The 18700-nt window shown below is 43.0% G+C and overlaps 1 protein-coding gene across 1 annotated transcript in view; it reads right to left on the bottom strand.

Annotated features, from left to right (window-relative positions):
• The window catches only part of LOC139758944 (transmembrane protease serine 9-like), a 70946-nt gene that overhangs the window by 28184 nt on the left and 24062 nt on the right, over positions 1-18700 (bottom strand). The window contains exons 8-13 of the mRNA XM_071680760.1: positions 7575-7711; positions 7126-7217; positions 6469-6643; positions 3533-3777; positions 1978-2138; positions 501-645 (exon numbers count right to left, since the gene is read on the bottom strand). Of these exons, the coding sequence (XP_071536861.1) occupies positions 501-645; positions 1978-2138; positions 3533-3777; positions 6469-6643; positions 7126-7217; positions 7575-7711 (955 nt within the window). The remainder of the gene's footprint in view (positions 1-500; positions 646-1977; positions 2139-3532; positions 3778-6468; positions 6644-7125; positions 7218-7574; positions 7712-18700) is intronic.

Here is an 18700-nt window from a genome sequence, read left to right as displayed (position 1 = left end):
TTATCAGGTCCAGTTCTGGATAGAGGCCCTATAACTTCATGCCTAGTGGGTACTAATCCTTATCTTCATCGCTTCCTTAATGCCCATGATACATCCTCGTACAAGGACAGATACCCGTCTTTATTGATTACTCAGAAGTTCATCTATAAGTCATCTAGTTTTACATGCTTGTGACGCGACAAGAGACATACCCTTCTCTATTATGCTCATATCTGTATTTTCTTTCACTCTATTTACGTTAATAAGAGAAAAATTTATTAGTTTTTTCTTTCTCGTCGCTACATATCTTCTGTTTTTCACTAGTTTTTCTTTCTCGTTGCTGCATATCTTCTGTTTCCTTCTGTTTCCGTCTGTTGCACCGCCTTTCCCCTCTGTTGTCTTTCCTCTGTTGAATGTAACTCTTCTTCTCCTTACCTTCAACTCATACCTGTTTCTCTTCCTCACTTCCTCCTTCCCAAGCGTCAGTTCTTCCTCTCCCGCTAAGACTCAGCCTCAAGCACTATTCCTGATCCAGTCGAGGAAGCTGTTGACCCTGGTGTAGACTCCGGGGATGCCAGGCTCAGCGCAGCGAGTGCCGAAGGAAACGATACCCACCACGACCCACCTCCCGGAGACCTGTTTCATCATAGGTCCTCCGCTGTCGTCCTAGGAAGGAGAGGAGAGAACGTGACAGTCTATGCGAAGGATGCGTCTCCATACGTATGCTGGTGTATGGGTTATGTATATGTAACATTTACTAATGCAAAGGTCATGTATACACAGTGTACATAAGCACGATTGCCTTCTTCATATGGTGTACATAAATACATATACCATCTACGCATAATGTATCCTTGTTATGTATACATAGTAGTGTGTACTGGTGCAAGGGTCATCTACACAAGGTGTTATGTGTTGCAGATGGTTTGTGTACATGGTGTATACTGGTGAATATGTTTTCTGCTCATGGTGTAAACTAGTGGATACGTATGTATTTCTTTGATGTTAGTTGAGACGGGACGCGGGGCAAGTGAAGCCCTAATCAAGGCCATCTCATTAACACTGCATATATATATACCCTAGCCTAAGCCACGTAACCATTTTATCGACCAACTCTTAGGATGGGAGAACAACTCTCTCTCTCTCTCTCTCTCTCTCTCTCTCTCTCTTTCTTGGTGTAAGTATCGATGCAACAAATGAGAATATATCAAATACTAATGGTACCTATTGATAAACCTCACACACACAGTGGATCACCTACTCAGCAACACATCGGGCACAAAGTACACCCTAAACATAAGTGTACGATGGAGAATAAAAGACACATACGTTACGTACATATATAACACAACCAGACACATACACAAGGCATAACGTAGTAACCATCACAGTTCTTAAAACGTTCGTTTTGAAACGTTAATCATGATAAGGTTCATTAGTTTTGAAACGTTGATTCAATCAAGAGTGAATAGTCGAGAACATTACACCTACTTCTCTAACCTCATTCACTTGAACCTTCAACCATTCTTTCCTATCTGCCATCTTCTCACACCCCCACACCTTCACTCACCCTCAACTCTCGCCCAGTTCAGCACACGACCGACCATCAATACTCACGCCCACCTCTGCCATCACCCACCAAGTACAGCACACGACCGACCCTCAGTACTCACGCCCACCTCTGCCATCACCCACCACGCACAGCACACGACCGACCCTCAGTACTCACGCCCACCTCTGCCATCACCCACCAAGCACAGCACACGACCGCCTATCATCACCTCACGTTCATCCTTCAACACCTGTGTGTTGTTCAGTCCTCTCGTCTGCAGGTTATGAGGCAAGACCCTCGTGATGGACCCCAGCAGGACCCATACAGCTCAGATGAACACCTGGAAAAGATCGACCTCGCTTGAGCGAGCTGGTGTATATATATATATCCCACCTTTCCTCGTCTCCCGACACTCGTGTCTTCTGACGGGAGGTTTAGAGTCTCACCTGGCAGGCGTCGCGACCGCCACGAAGGTAGCCAGCACAGATCATGTTGTCCCTGATGGGCTGGTTGTAGGTTTTATCACAGTCGCGGTTGGTCCACACAGGGAGGTCTACCTTCCTCAGCACAGGCGATACATTCCCCTCGAACTTTATGGCGCCCCAACCTGCAATGGAAATGGAGGAGTGGAGAGTTAACCAACTATATTATCTTACCCTTATCCTCTCCAAGTTACTCGCTCCAGCAGCTATGATAAACCTGAAAGCAGTATTTTGATTCTTCCTTTATAAATATTATGATACAAAAATTATATCCAGTATTTTCCTTATTTTGAAAGTAAAAGAAAAGTTTTAAGTACGAATGACTTGAAAAGTTTGATTGGATTTCTATGAATTATCATATTTTTTTTAATCTAACATTTTTTTTATACTGCTTGGGTCTATCTTTATATCAAGTGATAACTCTGGTACTTGAATGACGGTATGAATATATTCTTTAAAAGAATATCTTAATCACAAAGTCAGCGGTAATGTGCCAGTTAATCTTTCATTGCAGTCATATTATACTGTCATGATCTACACACTCATAGAAAGAAGCATTCATGTAGTTTGCCAGTGTCATTAATGTTCTTGGCTGGTAGGTATGACAGAGTATATGTATATATATATATATATATATATATATATATATATATATATATATATATATATATATATATATATATATCCCTGGGGATAGGGGATTAAGAATGCTTCCCACGTATTCCCTGCGTGTCGTAGAAGGCGACTAAAAGGGGAGGGAGCGGAAGGCTGGAAATCCTCCCCTCTCGTTTTTTTTTTTTTTTTTTCCAAAAGAAGGAACAGAGAAGGGGGCCAGGTGAGGATATTTCACAAAGGCCCAGTCCTCTGTTCTTAACGCTACCTCGCTAACGCGGGAAATAGCGAATAGTTTAAAAGAAAGAAAGAAAGATATACACATATATATATATATATATATATATATATATATATATATATATATATATATATATATATATAATCTTAGTAGAACAACTAACACATGTGATTTGGCCCACAAGACGTTCAGATCCGTCAGACACACCATAATCCTACGAAGAAAAGCACTGAAGAAAGGTATATATTACCTTCCAAGCATTGCCTAGGCATCACCACCTGCTAATTGAGTGGTATATTGTTATCTATCACATCAACAGGGCTTCCATGACACATAGCAGACGAGATTTTCAAATGACACCTGCATTTTGGTTATTAAAGTATGAAAAAAAACACTCAGAGAACGTAAGATTTTACGTAGTGTTAGTGAGCTTTGGGACGTCATCTTTGGGACCTAATCCACACCCACACACACACACACACACACACACACACACACACACACACACACACACATCTCCGATCGATACGAAAGTACATTACTTTATGCCCATAGGTCACACCATGAGTGCTGAAGGCTATGAGAATGGCCTTTCAAAAGGCCATTTAAGATAAGAAGGAACATCTGATCACGTAAACACGGTGAGTTCCCTTGGCGGAAACTGACCTATGACTGTGACAATGTCCCCGGCGAAGTCTCCACGGGGTGGTGGGAGGCAGATGGGTCGGATGTAATCACTGTAGGGCACAGGACGCTCCAGCAGGACCAGGGCGATGTCGTTCACGAAGGTGCTCAGGTCGAACTGGGGATGAATACGGATGTCGGCGATCCTCACGTTGACGTGGGGCGAGTCGTTCTGACGACTGAAGTCGTGCTCGCCCAGCCTGATCCAGATGGTCTTTCTGTCAAACCTGTGTATATAGGAAGGGGGTATCTCGTTACTGTGTACATAGGACGTGGGGGTATCTTGTTACTGTGTACATAGGACTGGGAGTATCTCATTACTGTGTATATAGGAAGGGGGTATCTCGTTACTGTGTACAGAGGACCAGGGCATCTCGTTACTGTGTACAGAGGACGGGGGTATCCCATTACTGTGTACAGAGGACCAGGGTATCTCGTTATTGTGTACAGAGGACGGGGGTATCCCATTACTGTATACAGAGGACGGGGGTATCACATTACTGTGTACAGAGGATGGGGTCCAACTCATTACATAAAGCCTCTCTATGTTTCAAGTGGATGAATATTGTCAACAAAACTGTAACATATTTAACTACCACCTCTTCCTTCAATATTCTCATCACCTTACCTAAGAATTCTATGTTTCATGACTTGGTTTTTAACACACAGAGAATAGCATTAGTTGCTATAGCAACGTTCGCTATAAATCCAGAAATAGACCTCAAATGTTTGATGACTTCGAGGTTAAGAGAGGAAGGTTTCCACTTGACCACTGGCTGCTCACAACATCACGAAGGTTGAGTGATTGCCTCCCTCGTCACACAGATCAGTTTACGGACCAAAAGTACCGGGATTAATTCACATTGTATAGCTAGTCTGTGTAATGCAATAAGGCAAAGAATGTTCACCAAGGAGTAAAAAAAAAGATACAGGACTCGATGGCATTGATGAATTAGCGACTAACTCAGGAAGCTATTCAGTCACGAAAAGATCAAATTGGCCATCAGAGTTTTGATTATATTTTTTGGAAATACCATCGAGTGTTTACGGGGCGAACATGGGACAAGTGGCATTCAACACAACTCAACTCGAACATAGGACGCTTGGTTGGTGTTTTTTGATTCTTAGGAACGTGCGTTCGAGCCCTCTTTATTGGGCGTTTTAACTCTCACATGCAACCAGCTTTGCAGAGTTGATCAGAGATTAAATTAATCTACATTACGTCACGTAGCTTCATAACCAGCTCTTTGATCACGAGATAAACAGATTGCTCGCCCTTCTGTTTGTTCTATATACACGACGTCTTTTAGAGGCGGAAAAGAAATTTATATATTTACATAACTGGTTTTTGGATGGCTTTATAAACACAAGCTTCGGATGTTAGCGTAACTGTCTAATATGCTACGTAAGATCGAATGAAATGATATCTCAAGATTTCTTTTCTATCACGTTTTATAAAGGGGGTGTATGATCCTGCTTAGGGGGGACGTATTTTGGGCTAGACCATAATACACTCCCGTAGTGTCAAATGTCCTGGCCCAGAATATATACCTGGGGGTACAGAATAGCCTAACCGAGATTAACCCCTGATATAATCTAGGCCGGGGGTATACTTTGGCCTGTTACAACCATCCTATGGTCCGTTCTCTAGGGTGAGTGATGGCCAGCGAGCCACTATAAGCCTATACTATCTATCAGTGATGCGCAGAATCAAGCATCTACTCGAGGATAGGAGAGAGAGAGAGAGAGAGAGAGAGAGAGAGAGAGAGAGAGAGAGAGAGAGAGAGAGAGAGAGAGAGAGAGAGAGAGAGAGAGAGAGAGAGAGAGAAAGCACCCAACTAACATAAAAATATAAAGAAGTTCTGTGCTTCTACAGTAACAAAGATGCAGATGAATAGAATAAGCTGATGAAATGGTACATACTGAGAAAATTCGTCAGTCATATGATAGAAGAAAGGGTTCAGGTGATGGGGACCCTACGAATGCAAGACTCTCTCCCCGTGCATGACAAGAGATGGGGCCCCCACGAGAGTAGAACTCCCTCCCCTTACTATACAAGAGATGGGCCCCCACGAGAGCAGAACTCCCTCCCCTTACTATACAACAGATGGGGCCCCCACGAGAGCAGAACTCCCTCCCCTTACTATACAAGAGATGGGGCCCCATGAGAGCAGAACTCCCTCCCCTTACTATACAAGAGATGGGGCCCCACGAGAGCAGAACTCCCTCCCCTTACTATGCAAGAGATGGGGCCCCATGAGAGCAGAACTCCCTCCCCTTACTATACAAGAGATGGGGCCCCATGAGAGCAGAACTCCCTCCCCTTACTATACAAGAGATGGGGCCCCCACGAGAACAAGAGATGGGGCCCCACGAGAACAGAACTCCCTCCCCTTACTATACAAGAGATGGGGCCCCATGAGAGCAGAACTCCCTCCCCTTACTATACAAGAGATGGGGCCCCATGAGAGCAGAACTCCCTCCCCTTACTATACAAGAGATGGGGCCCCATGAGAGCAGAACTCCCTCCCCTTACTATACAAGAGATGGGGCCCCACGAGAGCAGAACTCCCTCCCCTTACTATACAAGAGATGGGGCCCCACGAGAGTAGAACTCCTTGTACGGCAACTGGCTCGGTCTTACCAAAGACCTTCTCGCTTTAAGGGAATCCTTCACTTCCCTGCTCCTGTGTGGAGTGCAGCCTTGTTTCTGCTGGTCTCCCATGAGTCCAAGGGCTTTACACTAATGATAACACGTAAACTACATTTCTCGAATTCAGATCAGGTAAGCTGCAATTTACTGCCAAATGATTAGGATAAATTTTTCTTTTGAATTTCCCACCCACTCAGGAGAGTAATTGATCATACTGGAAGGAAAGAATATTCCCGCGCACGTCCATCTGTGAGGTGAGTCTTACCCGGCGAAGCAGTGGGCCGCAGTGAGGACGTGTCTGTTGGATAGGATGACACCTGCGCAGTACTGGTTAGGATTGGTGCCCGTGCGCATGATGGAAGCCACCCACGGGAACTCTGCAGGCTTGGTTTCCACGCCGCCCACGATGCGTGTGTTGGTCTGGACGACCCTCCCGCAGCCTGCAGGAGGTGGAGGTAGATGATGGAGTCATGTTAGACAACCGTTGTTGTTAGCCTGTGGTCCCAAACGCCGCTAGATACACTAAGGTTGATAATGTCTTCGTTATGAGGACGTTATAATGTATGAGTAGCTTCGCTATTGTAGCTGCCTCGATCACTGTACCTAGAACTGACGGATATGTTACTTGTCTCATGGTGTTTATATAACGTGATGTGCCGTTACTAGCAGCAGTCACTGTCTTTTGAGAATCGTTGTCTCTCTCTCTCTCTCTCTCTCTCTCTCTCTCTCTCTCTCTCTCTCTCTCTCTCTCTCTCTCTCTCTCTCGTCTCAGCAAACCAATGACCTACGGTGAATTACTTTCCGACGACCAGAATCTACATGGATTCAATAGCGACATGAATAACGAGGCAGTAATGCCGAGAGAGAGAGAGAGGCAGAGGGACAGCCATGAAGAAAGGTACCTTCTGTCTCATGTACTGACCAACATTCGTCGTCTGTTGTGGCGCTGGCGTAGGCTTTGGCTGTGGCTGCGCCGGGGTGTCTGGTCCCCGGGGACAGCAAACTCCCACGTACCTGCAAGTATGACATGAACATATGAGACAGCATAGACTACAGTCTACCTTTTATCGTGAACTGCAAGTATTCCTATATTACTCGACCATCCTGTGTATACAACACAGGAGGAATATGTGGGTATTAACAAGTATACAACACAGGAGGAATATCCATACCTCGCTCCACACGTTCACTCTTAAACCAATAAGTCTACGGGAATTCCACATCACGACTGAAGAAAGAGAATATGAGAGAAAGTGGTGATAACTTGAGTGACTGGATCAGCAGGGACGAAAGAAAACGTGACAAGCAATGGCTTCGACTTAAGCTACGGTGGAGGAAGGCAGGAGTAAGTTGGGTGGTGAGGACACTCACTGTTTCTCGATCAGGCAGGCATAGCGGAGGAACGTCTGATAGCTGTTGCGGAACTCAGGGAGGATGCAATACTGGAGGTGGCGACATCGTCCGGCTTCGTTCTTCGGTGTCTGGCAAGACTGATACAGCAGGTCCGGCTGAAAGGTGGAAAGGTGTGTGGAGTAGAGAGAGAAAGGGAGAGGCATTACTGGTAGATCATCATGGCCGATATGCTGAGAGGGTTACATGGTCGATATGCTGAGATAGATTACATGGTCGATATGCTGAGATAGATTACATGGTCGATATGCTGAGATAGATTACATGGTCGATATGCTGAGATAGATTACATGGTCGATATGCTGAGATAGATTACATGGTCGATATGCTGAGAGGATTACGTCTCACGGTGGTACTCTGGCAGAGACCCCTCATTATAAACACCTCATTACGGGTATTAGGTGAGCCCACATCAACAAAACCAGACGCAGACACGGCAAGTCTTGGAAGAGTACGAAACAAATCCTTGCTTCGCTCGGGTTCCTTACTTAATGCTGTGGGAATCACCTCATATATATAATACTTTTTCCTAAGAACGTAACTTTTCTTTATATGGGAAGGGCTGGTGACATGAATGGCATATATGTTTCATGAGTTTCTCAGGGAATCCAATGCAAACTCAACACCAAGAGAGCAGAGACTCACTGGTGGTGGAGAGGGGACGAAATACACTCCATTGCCTCACTTCAAGAACGCCTAGTCCCCAGAACTTCACCAGCGAATAGTAGCTTACTCAGCGGCGTTGGAGCTTCAACCAAGAGGTTATTCGAGACTTAGGGTCTGGTCGAGTGGGTTTTTCGACACACACACAATTAGTCAGTCATGAGCGAATGGGATGCTAACTGATCCAACGCATTTTCCCCCATCTACTACACATATTTTCGGCTCTTGCTTTATCTCTACACTCAACGCTCACCTCACTTAACTACCCGTCATCTCACCTCACTTCCTTCTATCGGGTCGAACAAACAAGTCCTCTTGCCTGAACCGTAAACACACCCGGAAGGAAAGGAGACAAAAATGCGTATGAATTAGAAAGAGATTTACTTGTCTAGGCTCGGCCTCCTCCAGTGTCCGAGGGAGTTGCAACCTCCTGCACTATATCATATCCTCGCTGCACCTGGGTTCTGTTCTCAGTGTCACTGGGTAAGGACGGATACACGTAACTGCTGTGAGGGCCGCCAGCCAGCCAAGTCGCTGGAAAACAATCTCGGTTTAGCTCCTCAATCCACCCTTCCGCGAAGCCTCAAACTTCGCCAACCTAGGTGTTACTATCTCGCAAAGACTTGTACTCGCCTCTGAGGAAAGCCTTGAAGCATCGTTGTGTTAGTTTTCGAAACGTTATCCAGTGAAGCCATGTGCAGGTTTGGTGAGCTCGATAATGAAGACATGAAAACCTTATGTGCAGGTTTAATGAGCTCGAAACATTGGATTCGTCAATTCATTTTAACAACAGTCTAGTCCGAAGCTTGAGTCATTTTCGTTCCAGTTTTTCTCTGTTCTGAACGATTGAAGGTTCGACCCAGTGAGTCGAACGCTTCACAAAGCGCTGACTCTACTTAGACAACAATGCCCATCTGTCAGGAGAAGAATACACGTACGTAAAGTCAAAATACCTTAAAAGCTCAACATTTCTCACTATATTGACGTGATGAACTGGACTACAGCCAAGGTCAAAGTTCGTTAATCATTTCGTAAAAATCCATCGTTCGGACACAGACTTTCAGCTCATAGCATCTAAATATCCCAAAAGCTTAAATCATCAAAAGTGATGAAGTTGTCCCGAAACTTTTCCTCTTAAGTAAACATACAAAAACTTTTTGCCTTTGGAAGATCCAATGTTTGATACATAGTCTACTTGTTTATCTATGGTTACCCATGATCCGTTTTCTATGAAGGAGTCCTGATGTAACCCAAGACTCAAAGCTCCTGAAGTTCAAGGATGAGTTGCAGGCTGTAGCAGGGGAACGTAGACTCCGGTAGAGAGAAGTTCTTTGACGAGCCTTTACATCTAGTAATGCAGCCTCGTCAAAGGTAACTTTTCACTCGTAGTGCAAACTCGAGCAGGTGAGTACGGTAACACCTGTTTTTATATACATTCACACACACACACACACACACACACACATTGTATATATGTATATATATATATACATATGATTTTTTTGTTTTCTTTTTTACTTGTTCCCCGTTTCTCACATTAGCGAGGTAGCACCTGCAAGCCAAAAAAAGAAAAAAAGAAAAAGAAGCTGGGTGGGAGACCTCATTCGTCCACATCCATTCTTTAGCTGTCATGTCTAATGCACCGAAACCACAGCACCCTATCCACAACCAGGCCTCACAAACCTTTCCATGGTTTCCTACGGCTGCTTCATATGCCCTGGTTCAGTAGCACGTCGCTCCCTGTATACCACATCCCTCCATATCACTGTATCCCGTGCACACCTATCACCCCCTCCATGTTTAGATCCCGAATAATCAAAATCTCTTTTATTCCATCCTTCCATCTTCAATTTGGCCTTTCCTTTCTCCTTGTCCTCGGCCCCCCACCTCACTTTTAGCACATATACATATATATATATCCTCTTTGTCAACCTCACTTGGCCCCCTTCTCTGCTTCTTCTTTTGTTTCTCTATCACATGGTCATATCACTAGTTTCACATTACATTCTTTCTGATATCTTTCAGGTTGTCTATTTTCCTCTTACTACATGGCTGGGGAGGCTGTGTGCGATGCCTCCAAGAGCTGTTTCAAAGTTTGGATTTGAATCCATCAGATCATTATTCTCTGGAGCGCCTGTATTGGCCAGTGGAGTATGTGGGAATGATTACAGGTAGGCGAGTGTGGCTGTATGCGGACGTCCATTGTAGCACTGTGTGCTCATTGGCTGAGGCGTGGTGCTGGAGCGCGTAGTTTGATATTCTGTCGTAGCCGATTATATTCATCTTAGGCCATGATGTGTCGTAAATCAGTGCTTCAGCGACGTGTATACGTTTCGTGTGTTGTTCCCGGCGTAGTATCCTTGTAGATCTACCAATCGTCTCTCGTGTGAGGGCAGTGTAGGTGCTTCCTGGTGACATGTAGGTTGATGGAGCCTTCTTGTAGGTGTAGGTGTAGAGTTAGTCTTCTGGGTAGTGTACCAGTTGTGCATCCCGCCAACATGCAATATGTATGTTATTATTATCGTTACTATTATCATTATTATTATCATTATTATTATTATTATTATTATTGTTATCATTATTATTATTATTATCATCATTATCATTATTATCATTATTATCATCATTATTATATTATTATTATTACTATTATTGTTATCATTATTGTTATTATTATTATAGTCATTATCATTATTATTAATATTATCATGATTATACTTAATCGCTGTTCCCTACGTCAGCGATGTAGCGCCAGGAAACAGACGAAGGATGGCCCATCCACTTATACACACACACACACACACATATATATATATATATATATATATATATATATATATATATATATATATATATATATATATGTACACACATACTATATTTGCTTTGTCGCGCGTTAGCGAGGTAGCGCAAGGAAACAGACGAAAGAATGGCCCAACCTACCCACATACACATGTATGTACATAAACGCCCGCATACGCACACATACATACCTATACATTTCAATGTATATACACATATACATTCACAGATATATTCATATATACATATATACATATTCATACTTGCTGCCTTCATCCATTTCCGTCGCCACCGCTCCCCACATAAAATGTCATCCCTCTTCCCCCGCGCGCGAGCAAGGTAGCGTTAGGAAAAGACAACAAAGGCCCCATTCGTTCACACTCAGTCTCTAGCTGTCATGTGTAATACACCGAAAACACAGCTCCCTTTCCACATCCAGGCCCCACAAAACTTTCCATGGTTTACCCCAGACGCTTCACATGACCTGGTTCAATCCATTGACAGCACGTCGACCCCGGTATACCAAATCGTTCCAATTCACTCTATTCCTTGCACGCCTTTCACCCTCCTGCATGTTCAGGTCCCGATCGTTCAAAATCTTTTTTACTCCATCTTTCCACCTCCAATTTGGTCTCCCCCTTTTCCTCGTCCCCTCCGCCCCCGACACATATATCCCCCTTTTTCAATCTTTCCTTACTCATTCTCTCCATGTGACCAAACCATTTCAATAAACCCTCTTCTGCTCTCTCAACCGCACATTTTTTTTTTTAAACCACACATCTCTCTTACCCTATTATCACTTACTCGATCAAACCACCTCACACCACACATTGTCCTCAAACATCTCATTTCCAGCACATCCATCCTCCTGCGCACAACTCTATCCATAGCCCACGCCTCGCAACCATACAACATTGTTGGAACTACTATTCCTTCAAACATACCCATTTTTGCTTTCCGAGATAATGTTCTCGACTTCCACACATTCTTCAAGGCTCCCAGAATTTTCGCCCCCTCCCCCACCCTATGATCCACTTCCGCTTCCATGGTTCCATCCGCTGCCAGATCCACTCCCAGATATCTAAAACACTTTACTTCCTCCAGTTTTTCTCCATTCAAACTTACCTCCCAATTGACTTGACCCTCAACCCTACTGTACCTAATAACCTTGCTCTTATTCACATTTACTCTTAAGTTTCTTCTTTCACACACTTTACCAAACTCCGTCACCAGCTTCTGCAGTTTCTCACATGAATCAGACACCAGCGCTGTATCATCAGCGAACAACAACTGACTCACTTCCCAAGCTCTCTCATCCCCAACAGACTTCATACTTGCCCCTCTTTCCAAAACTCTTGCATTCACCTCCCTAACAGCCCCATCCATAAACAAATTAAACAACCATGGAGACATCACACACCCCTGCCGCAAACCTACATTCAATGAGAACCAATCACTTTCCTCTCTTCCTACATGTACACATGCCTTACATCCTCGATAAAAACTTTTCACTGCTTCTAACAACTTGCCTCCCACACCATATATTCTTAATACCTTCCACAGAGCATCTCTATCAACTCTATCATATACCTTCTCCAGATCCATAAATGCTACATACAAATCCATTTGCTTTTCTAAGTATTTCTCACATACATTCTTCAAAGCAAACACCTGATCCACACATCCTCTACCACTTCTGAAACCACACTGCTCTTCCCCAATCTGATGCTCTGTACATGCCTTCACCCTCTCAATCAATACCCTCCCATATAATTTACCAGGAATACTCAACAAACTTATACCTCTGTAATTTGAGCACTCACTCCTATCCCCTTTGCCTTTGTACAATGGCACTACGCACGCATTCCGCCAATCCTCAGGCACCTCACCATGAGTCATACATACATATAATAACCTTACCAACCAGTCAATAATACAGTCACCCCCTTTTTTAATAAATTCCACTGCAATACCATCCAAACCTGCTGCCTTGCCGGCTTTCATCTTCCGCAAAGCTTTTACTACCTCTTCTCTGTTTACCAAATCATTTTCCCTAACCCTCTCACTTTGCACACCACCTCGACTAAAACACCCTATATCTGCCACTCTATCATCAAACGCATTCAAGAAACCTTCAAAATACTCACTCCATCTCCTTCTCACATCACCACTACTTGTTATCACCTCCCCATTTGCGCCCTTCACTGAAGTTCCCATTTGCTCCCTTGTCTTGCGCACTTTATTTACCTCCTTCCAGAACATCTTTTTATTCTCCCTAAAATATAATGATACTCTCTCACCCCAACTCTCATTTGCCCTCTTTTTCACCTCTTGCACCTTTCTCTTGACCTTCTATCTCTTTCTTTTATACATCTCCCACTCAATTTCATTTTTTCCCTGCAAAAATCGTCCAAATGCCTCTCTCTTCTCTTTCACTAATACTCTTACTTCTTCATCCCACCACTCACTACCCTTTCTAATCAACCCACCTCCCACTCTTCTCATGCCACAAGCATCTTTTGCGCAACCCATCACTTATTCCCTAAATACATCCTATTCCTCCCCCCACTCCCCTTACTTCCATTGTTCTCACCTTTTTCCATTCTGTACTCAGTCTCTCCTGGTACTTCCTCACACAAGTCTCCTCCCCAAGCTCACATACTCTCACCACCCTCTTCACCCCAACATTCACTCTTCTTTTCTGAAAACCCATATACATACATATATATATATATATATATATATATATATATATATATATATATATATATATATATATATATATAAATCAGATACATGAAAGACTTTTCACGAAAATAGTAAAGATGGGTTTACAACATCAGCTCAGGTCACATACCCTGGCACATGGGATTAGATCCAGTTAGTACCTCATCTGATCCTCTTTTTGTTTGTTAGCGCTATGGCGTCAAACTTTTTCTTGCCAAACTTAGGATAATCTGGATCTTACTTTCTGTCACTTCCCAGAAGAGGGTCCCCTGACCTGGGCGAAATATAGTGCTCCCAGAAGTATTCCTGCTTCCTTTGAATATATACATATATATATATATATATATATATATATATATATATATATATATATATATATATATATATATATATATATATATATATATATATATATATCACCATTTATTACAAAAAGAAATATCAATATATATATATATATATATATATATATATATATATATATATATATATATATATATATATATATATTAGTTATCATTATTGTTATTGTTATTATTATCACTATACTTAATATGATTATCAGTTTTAGTGGTGGTAGGAGTAGTAATAGTAGTAGCAGTAGTTTTAGTGGTGGTAGTAGTAGTAATAGTAGTAGTGGTAGTTAAAGTAGATTTAGTGATAGTGGTATAATACAGCCCCAGGACCCCTCTTATGGAATCCTGATTTATAGAGGCTGCGCTCCATGCAGGAGCAGGGATATGATGGAGACTTTTGTAGCGAGAAAATCCCCGTGAAGACTGTACTCCTTTCAGTTCACTGACGATTATACAACCTCACCGAAGGTAAACATTCATTCGCGATTTACTGCAGGCAGGCAGAGTCCGGTAACTGTTGCATATATATATATATATATATATATATATATATATATATATATATATATATATATATATCCTTGGGGATAGGGGAGAAAGGTTACTTTCCACATGTTTCCTGCTTGTCGTAGGAGGCGACTAAAAGGGGAGGGAGCGGGGGCTGGAAATCCTCCCATCTCGTTTATAATTTTCCCAAACAAGGAACAGAGAAGGGGACCAAGTGAGGATATTCCTCAGAGGCTCAGATCTCAGTATATATATATATATATATATATATATATATATATATATATATATATATATATATATATATATAAAACGCTGTCTCCGGCGTTAGCGAGGTAGCGCAAGGAAAGAGACGAAAGCATAGCCCAACCCACCAACATACACATGTATATACATAAACGTCCACACACGCACATATACATACCTATACATTTCAACATATACATACATATACATACACAGACATATGTATACATGTGCATATTCATACATGCTACCTTCATCCATTCTCGCCGCCACCCCACCCCACATGAAAATGACACCCTCCCCTCCCCCGCGTGCGCGCAAGGTAGCGCTATGAAAAACAACAAAGAGAGAGAACATGGTTTGGTCACATGGAGAGAATGAGTGAGGAAAGATTGACAAAGAGGATATATGTGTCAGAGGTGAAGGGACCGAGGAGAAATGGGAGACCAAATTGGAGGTGGAAGGATGGAGTGAAAAAGATTTTGAGTGATCAGGGCCTGAACATGCAGGAAGGTGAAAGGCGTGCAAGGAATAGAGTGAATTGGAACGATGTGGTATACCGGGGTCGACGTGCTGTCAATGGATTGAACCAGGGCATGTGAAGCGTCTGGGGTAAACCATGGAAAGTTCTGTGGGGCCTGGATGTGGAAAGGGAGCCGTGGTTTCGGTGCATTACACATAACAGCTTGAGACTGAGTGTGAACGAATGGGGCCTTTGTTGTCTTTTCCTAGCGCTACCGCGTACACATGAGGGGGGGAGGGTGTTGTTATTCTATGTGTGGCGGGGTGGCGATGGGAATGAACAAAGGCAGACAGTATGAATTATGTACATGGGTATATATGTATATGTTTGTGTGTGTGTATATATATGTATACATTGAGATGCATAGGCATGTATATGTGCTGTGTGTGGACGTGTATGTATATACATGTGTATGTGGGTGGGTTGGGCCATTCTTTCGTCTGTTTCCTTGTGCTACCTCGCTAACGCGGGAGACAGCGACAAAGCAAAATATGATAATGATATAATGTTTTATATATATATATATATATATATATATATATATATATATATATATATATATATATATATATGTATTTGTATACCATTTGCCACGTAAAGAAGTGGCACGAGGAGCACACGAAGAAATGGCTTCATTTGCTCGCATCCACTCTCTAGCTGTCTTGTATAATTCACAGAATCGAAAACCTCCTATACACAGACAAGCTCCGCTGACCTTCCTGTGGCTTCTGATCTCTTCCTGTAACCTATTTTGAGCTCAGTGACAACACGACACCCACTGTATATCATATCGCTCCCTGTATACCACACAGCTCCAGTTTGTTCTGTCCCGTGCACGCTTCCTTTCTCCTTCCTGCATGTTTACGACCCGACCCCTTAATGTATCTTTCTCACCGTCCTTCCATGTCCAATTCGGTCTATCCCTTCTCTGTGCCCCCAGCAATCTACTTCCGACATGTATGCCTTCTTAGTCAACCTCTCCACACTCATCCTCTCCGTACACCGGAACCATGTCAGCACACCCGTCTTTAGCTCTTCCATGCACACACTCCTCACTACCACAGCTCACATGAGGTACATTTTCTCATCCCTTACAGTTTTACGTAATTTGGGAAAGGTAATAATTATGACAGTTCATCTTAAATTTTTACGATAGATAAAGTCTAGTGAAATTTATTCTTACAGAATTCGCAACGGAGGAGATAGCAACTTGAGAGTTCTACTCAAACACCGAGATTTTATTGTCTCGTGTGGAGCCGGGAACGAAGAACAAGGGACTCACATTTGGTCGAAGCTGTATCGAGCCATCTGTCTCGAGAAGCGGGGACAGAGGGCAGTGTGCTCTCTCGCTTGGCAAGGAGTCAGAACGCTTTCCGGGGCTTCAGACGTGTCATAAAAGGATTTTCCAAAACTATAAGTTACGAGAGAAGGACTTAATAGTATAATATGATTTCTAAGTCACTTGCCACAAAAATGCCATGAACCCAAAGCCAAGCCATCTAGGGCGTAAAGAAAAACCGGTTCCGGCCCTAGAACACTCGGTTTCGTACCCAGAACGACTGGTTCGGTATCTAGAATAGCCGACGCCTTACTTAGAACACCTACCACCATGCTTGGAACAGCCGGTCCTATGGCTAGAACACCTGACGTCGTGCCTAGAGCAACGGGCTCGGTATATAGAACAAGTCCAGCTGAGTAAATTGAGCTCGTGTTTAATAGCTACTACACCGCGACTACGACACAAGTAAATAAGTAACTCACCCGCCTCTTACGTCTCAGACATTTGCCTGCTTTCCTATGATCATTTCTCGTCTCGGGGCCTTGTTAGTACGTCACTAGGAGGTGGTGGATGAAGAACTCTGCTACTGCACCTTGGCGCGCGCCTCCTAAGTTCATGTCTGCGTACGCATGCGCGTCCACACCTCGTTATGTTTTACGTCTATGTTTAGTTCCCAAGCCACTACCTTATGTGTAAGGTTACGTACCTTCGTTGCAGATGGGTATTGTTGGACGCTGGGTATTGTTGGACGCTTCAGCATCCCACCAGAGTTAAGTCACCTTGACTCAGCGAGTCCCTACTTGTGTAGCAGTTGTGGTCTTGCTGTGTAGCAGATCCACGTTCGTTGTGTAGCAGATCCGTCTTTTGTCGTGTAGCAGATCCACGTTCGTTGTGTAGCAGATCCGTCTTTTGTCGTGTAGCAGAATCACGTTCGTTGTGTAGCAGATTCACTTTTGTTGTGTAGCAGATTCGTCTTTAGTTGTGTAGCAGATCCACTTTTGTTATGTAGCAGATTCGTCTTCTGTTGTGTAGCAGAATCTTTTTTCTTTTGTATAGCAGACCCACTTTTGATGTGAAGCAGTTTCATTTTTGTTGTGTAGCAGATCCGTCTTTTGTTGTGTAGCAGATTCGTCTTTTGTTGTGTAGCAGATTCACTTTTTTTGTGTAGCAGATCCGTCTTTTGTCGTGTAGCAGATTCACTTTTGTTGTGTAGCAGGTCGAAATTTGCTATGTCACTGTTTCAAACTTCCTTTGTAGCAGTTTCACGATTGTTTTGTGGTTAGGTGGAAGTTTGTCATGTAGCAGTGCCACTTCTGCTGTGTAGCAAGTCCATCTTTGATTGCGGAGCCGTTCCATCTTCCGTTGTGTGGGAATTTCATTCGTGTTGTGAAACAGTAGCAAATTTTGTTGTTAAGCAACGTAACATTTCGTCTGTCCTAACCTCAGGATGCCAGACGTACAATACGACAAGATTAACCTCACACAAATCATTATAAAAACGTTATGGTTTTTGCCTTTTTTCGTCTCGGTCGTAATTCTTGCGTCTGAGGTCAGAGTAAATATATCAATTTCTTCCTGTCTTGTTTTCTCCACGTTTGATGGGTCTTGTGAATTGATGGAGGTCTATTATCTACACATTGTGGTCGCAGTGGAACAATGAACAACAAATCATTGTGTTCTTTCTTGGTCTTACACAAAAGACTGACTGACAGCCTTATGTGAGATCCCATGACTCAAATTCCTTATAAAATATTTCATCATTTTCATTTACATGTTCAGCACATATTCAAATGTCTATCTGTGAAGAGAAAGTGGAATGTCGCACAGAAATGTGGTGTCACCTTGAAGTAATGATCAACTAATATATATTATATACATCGATTCGTCTCTTGTTCTGATAACCTACCAAACTTTCGTCAGTTTATATTGAAGTAATAATCAACCATTATATACATCGAGTCTCGTTCACCCCAGCTTAACCAAG

The sequence above is a fragment of the Panulirus ornatus genome, chromosome 32 (assembly GCF_036320965.1).
Source record: "Panulirus ornatus isolate Po-2019 chromosome 32, ASM3632096v1, whole genome shotgun sequence".
Classification (NCBI taxonomy): Eukaryota; Metazoa; Arthropoda; class Malacostraca; order Decapoda; family Palinuridae; genus Panulirus; species Panulirus ornatus.
The sequence above is the reverse complement of the archived record's forward strand: the minus strand, read 5'-3'. Positions and strand labels throughout refer to the sequence as shown.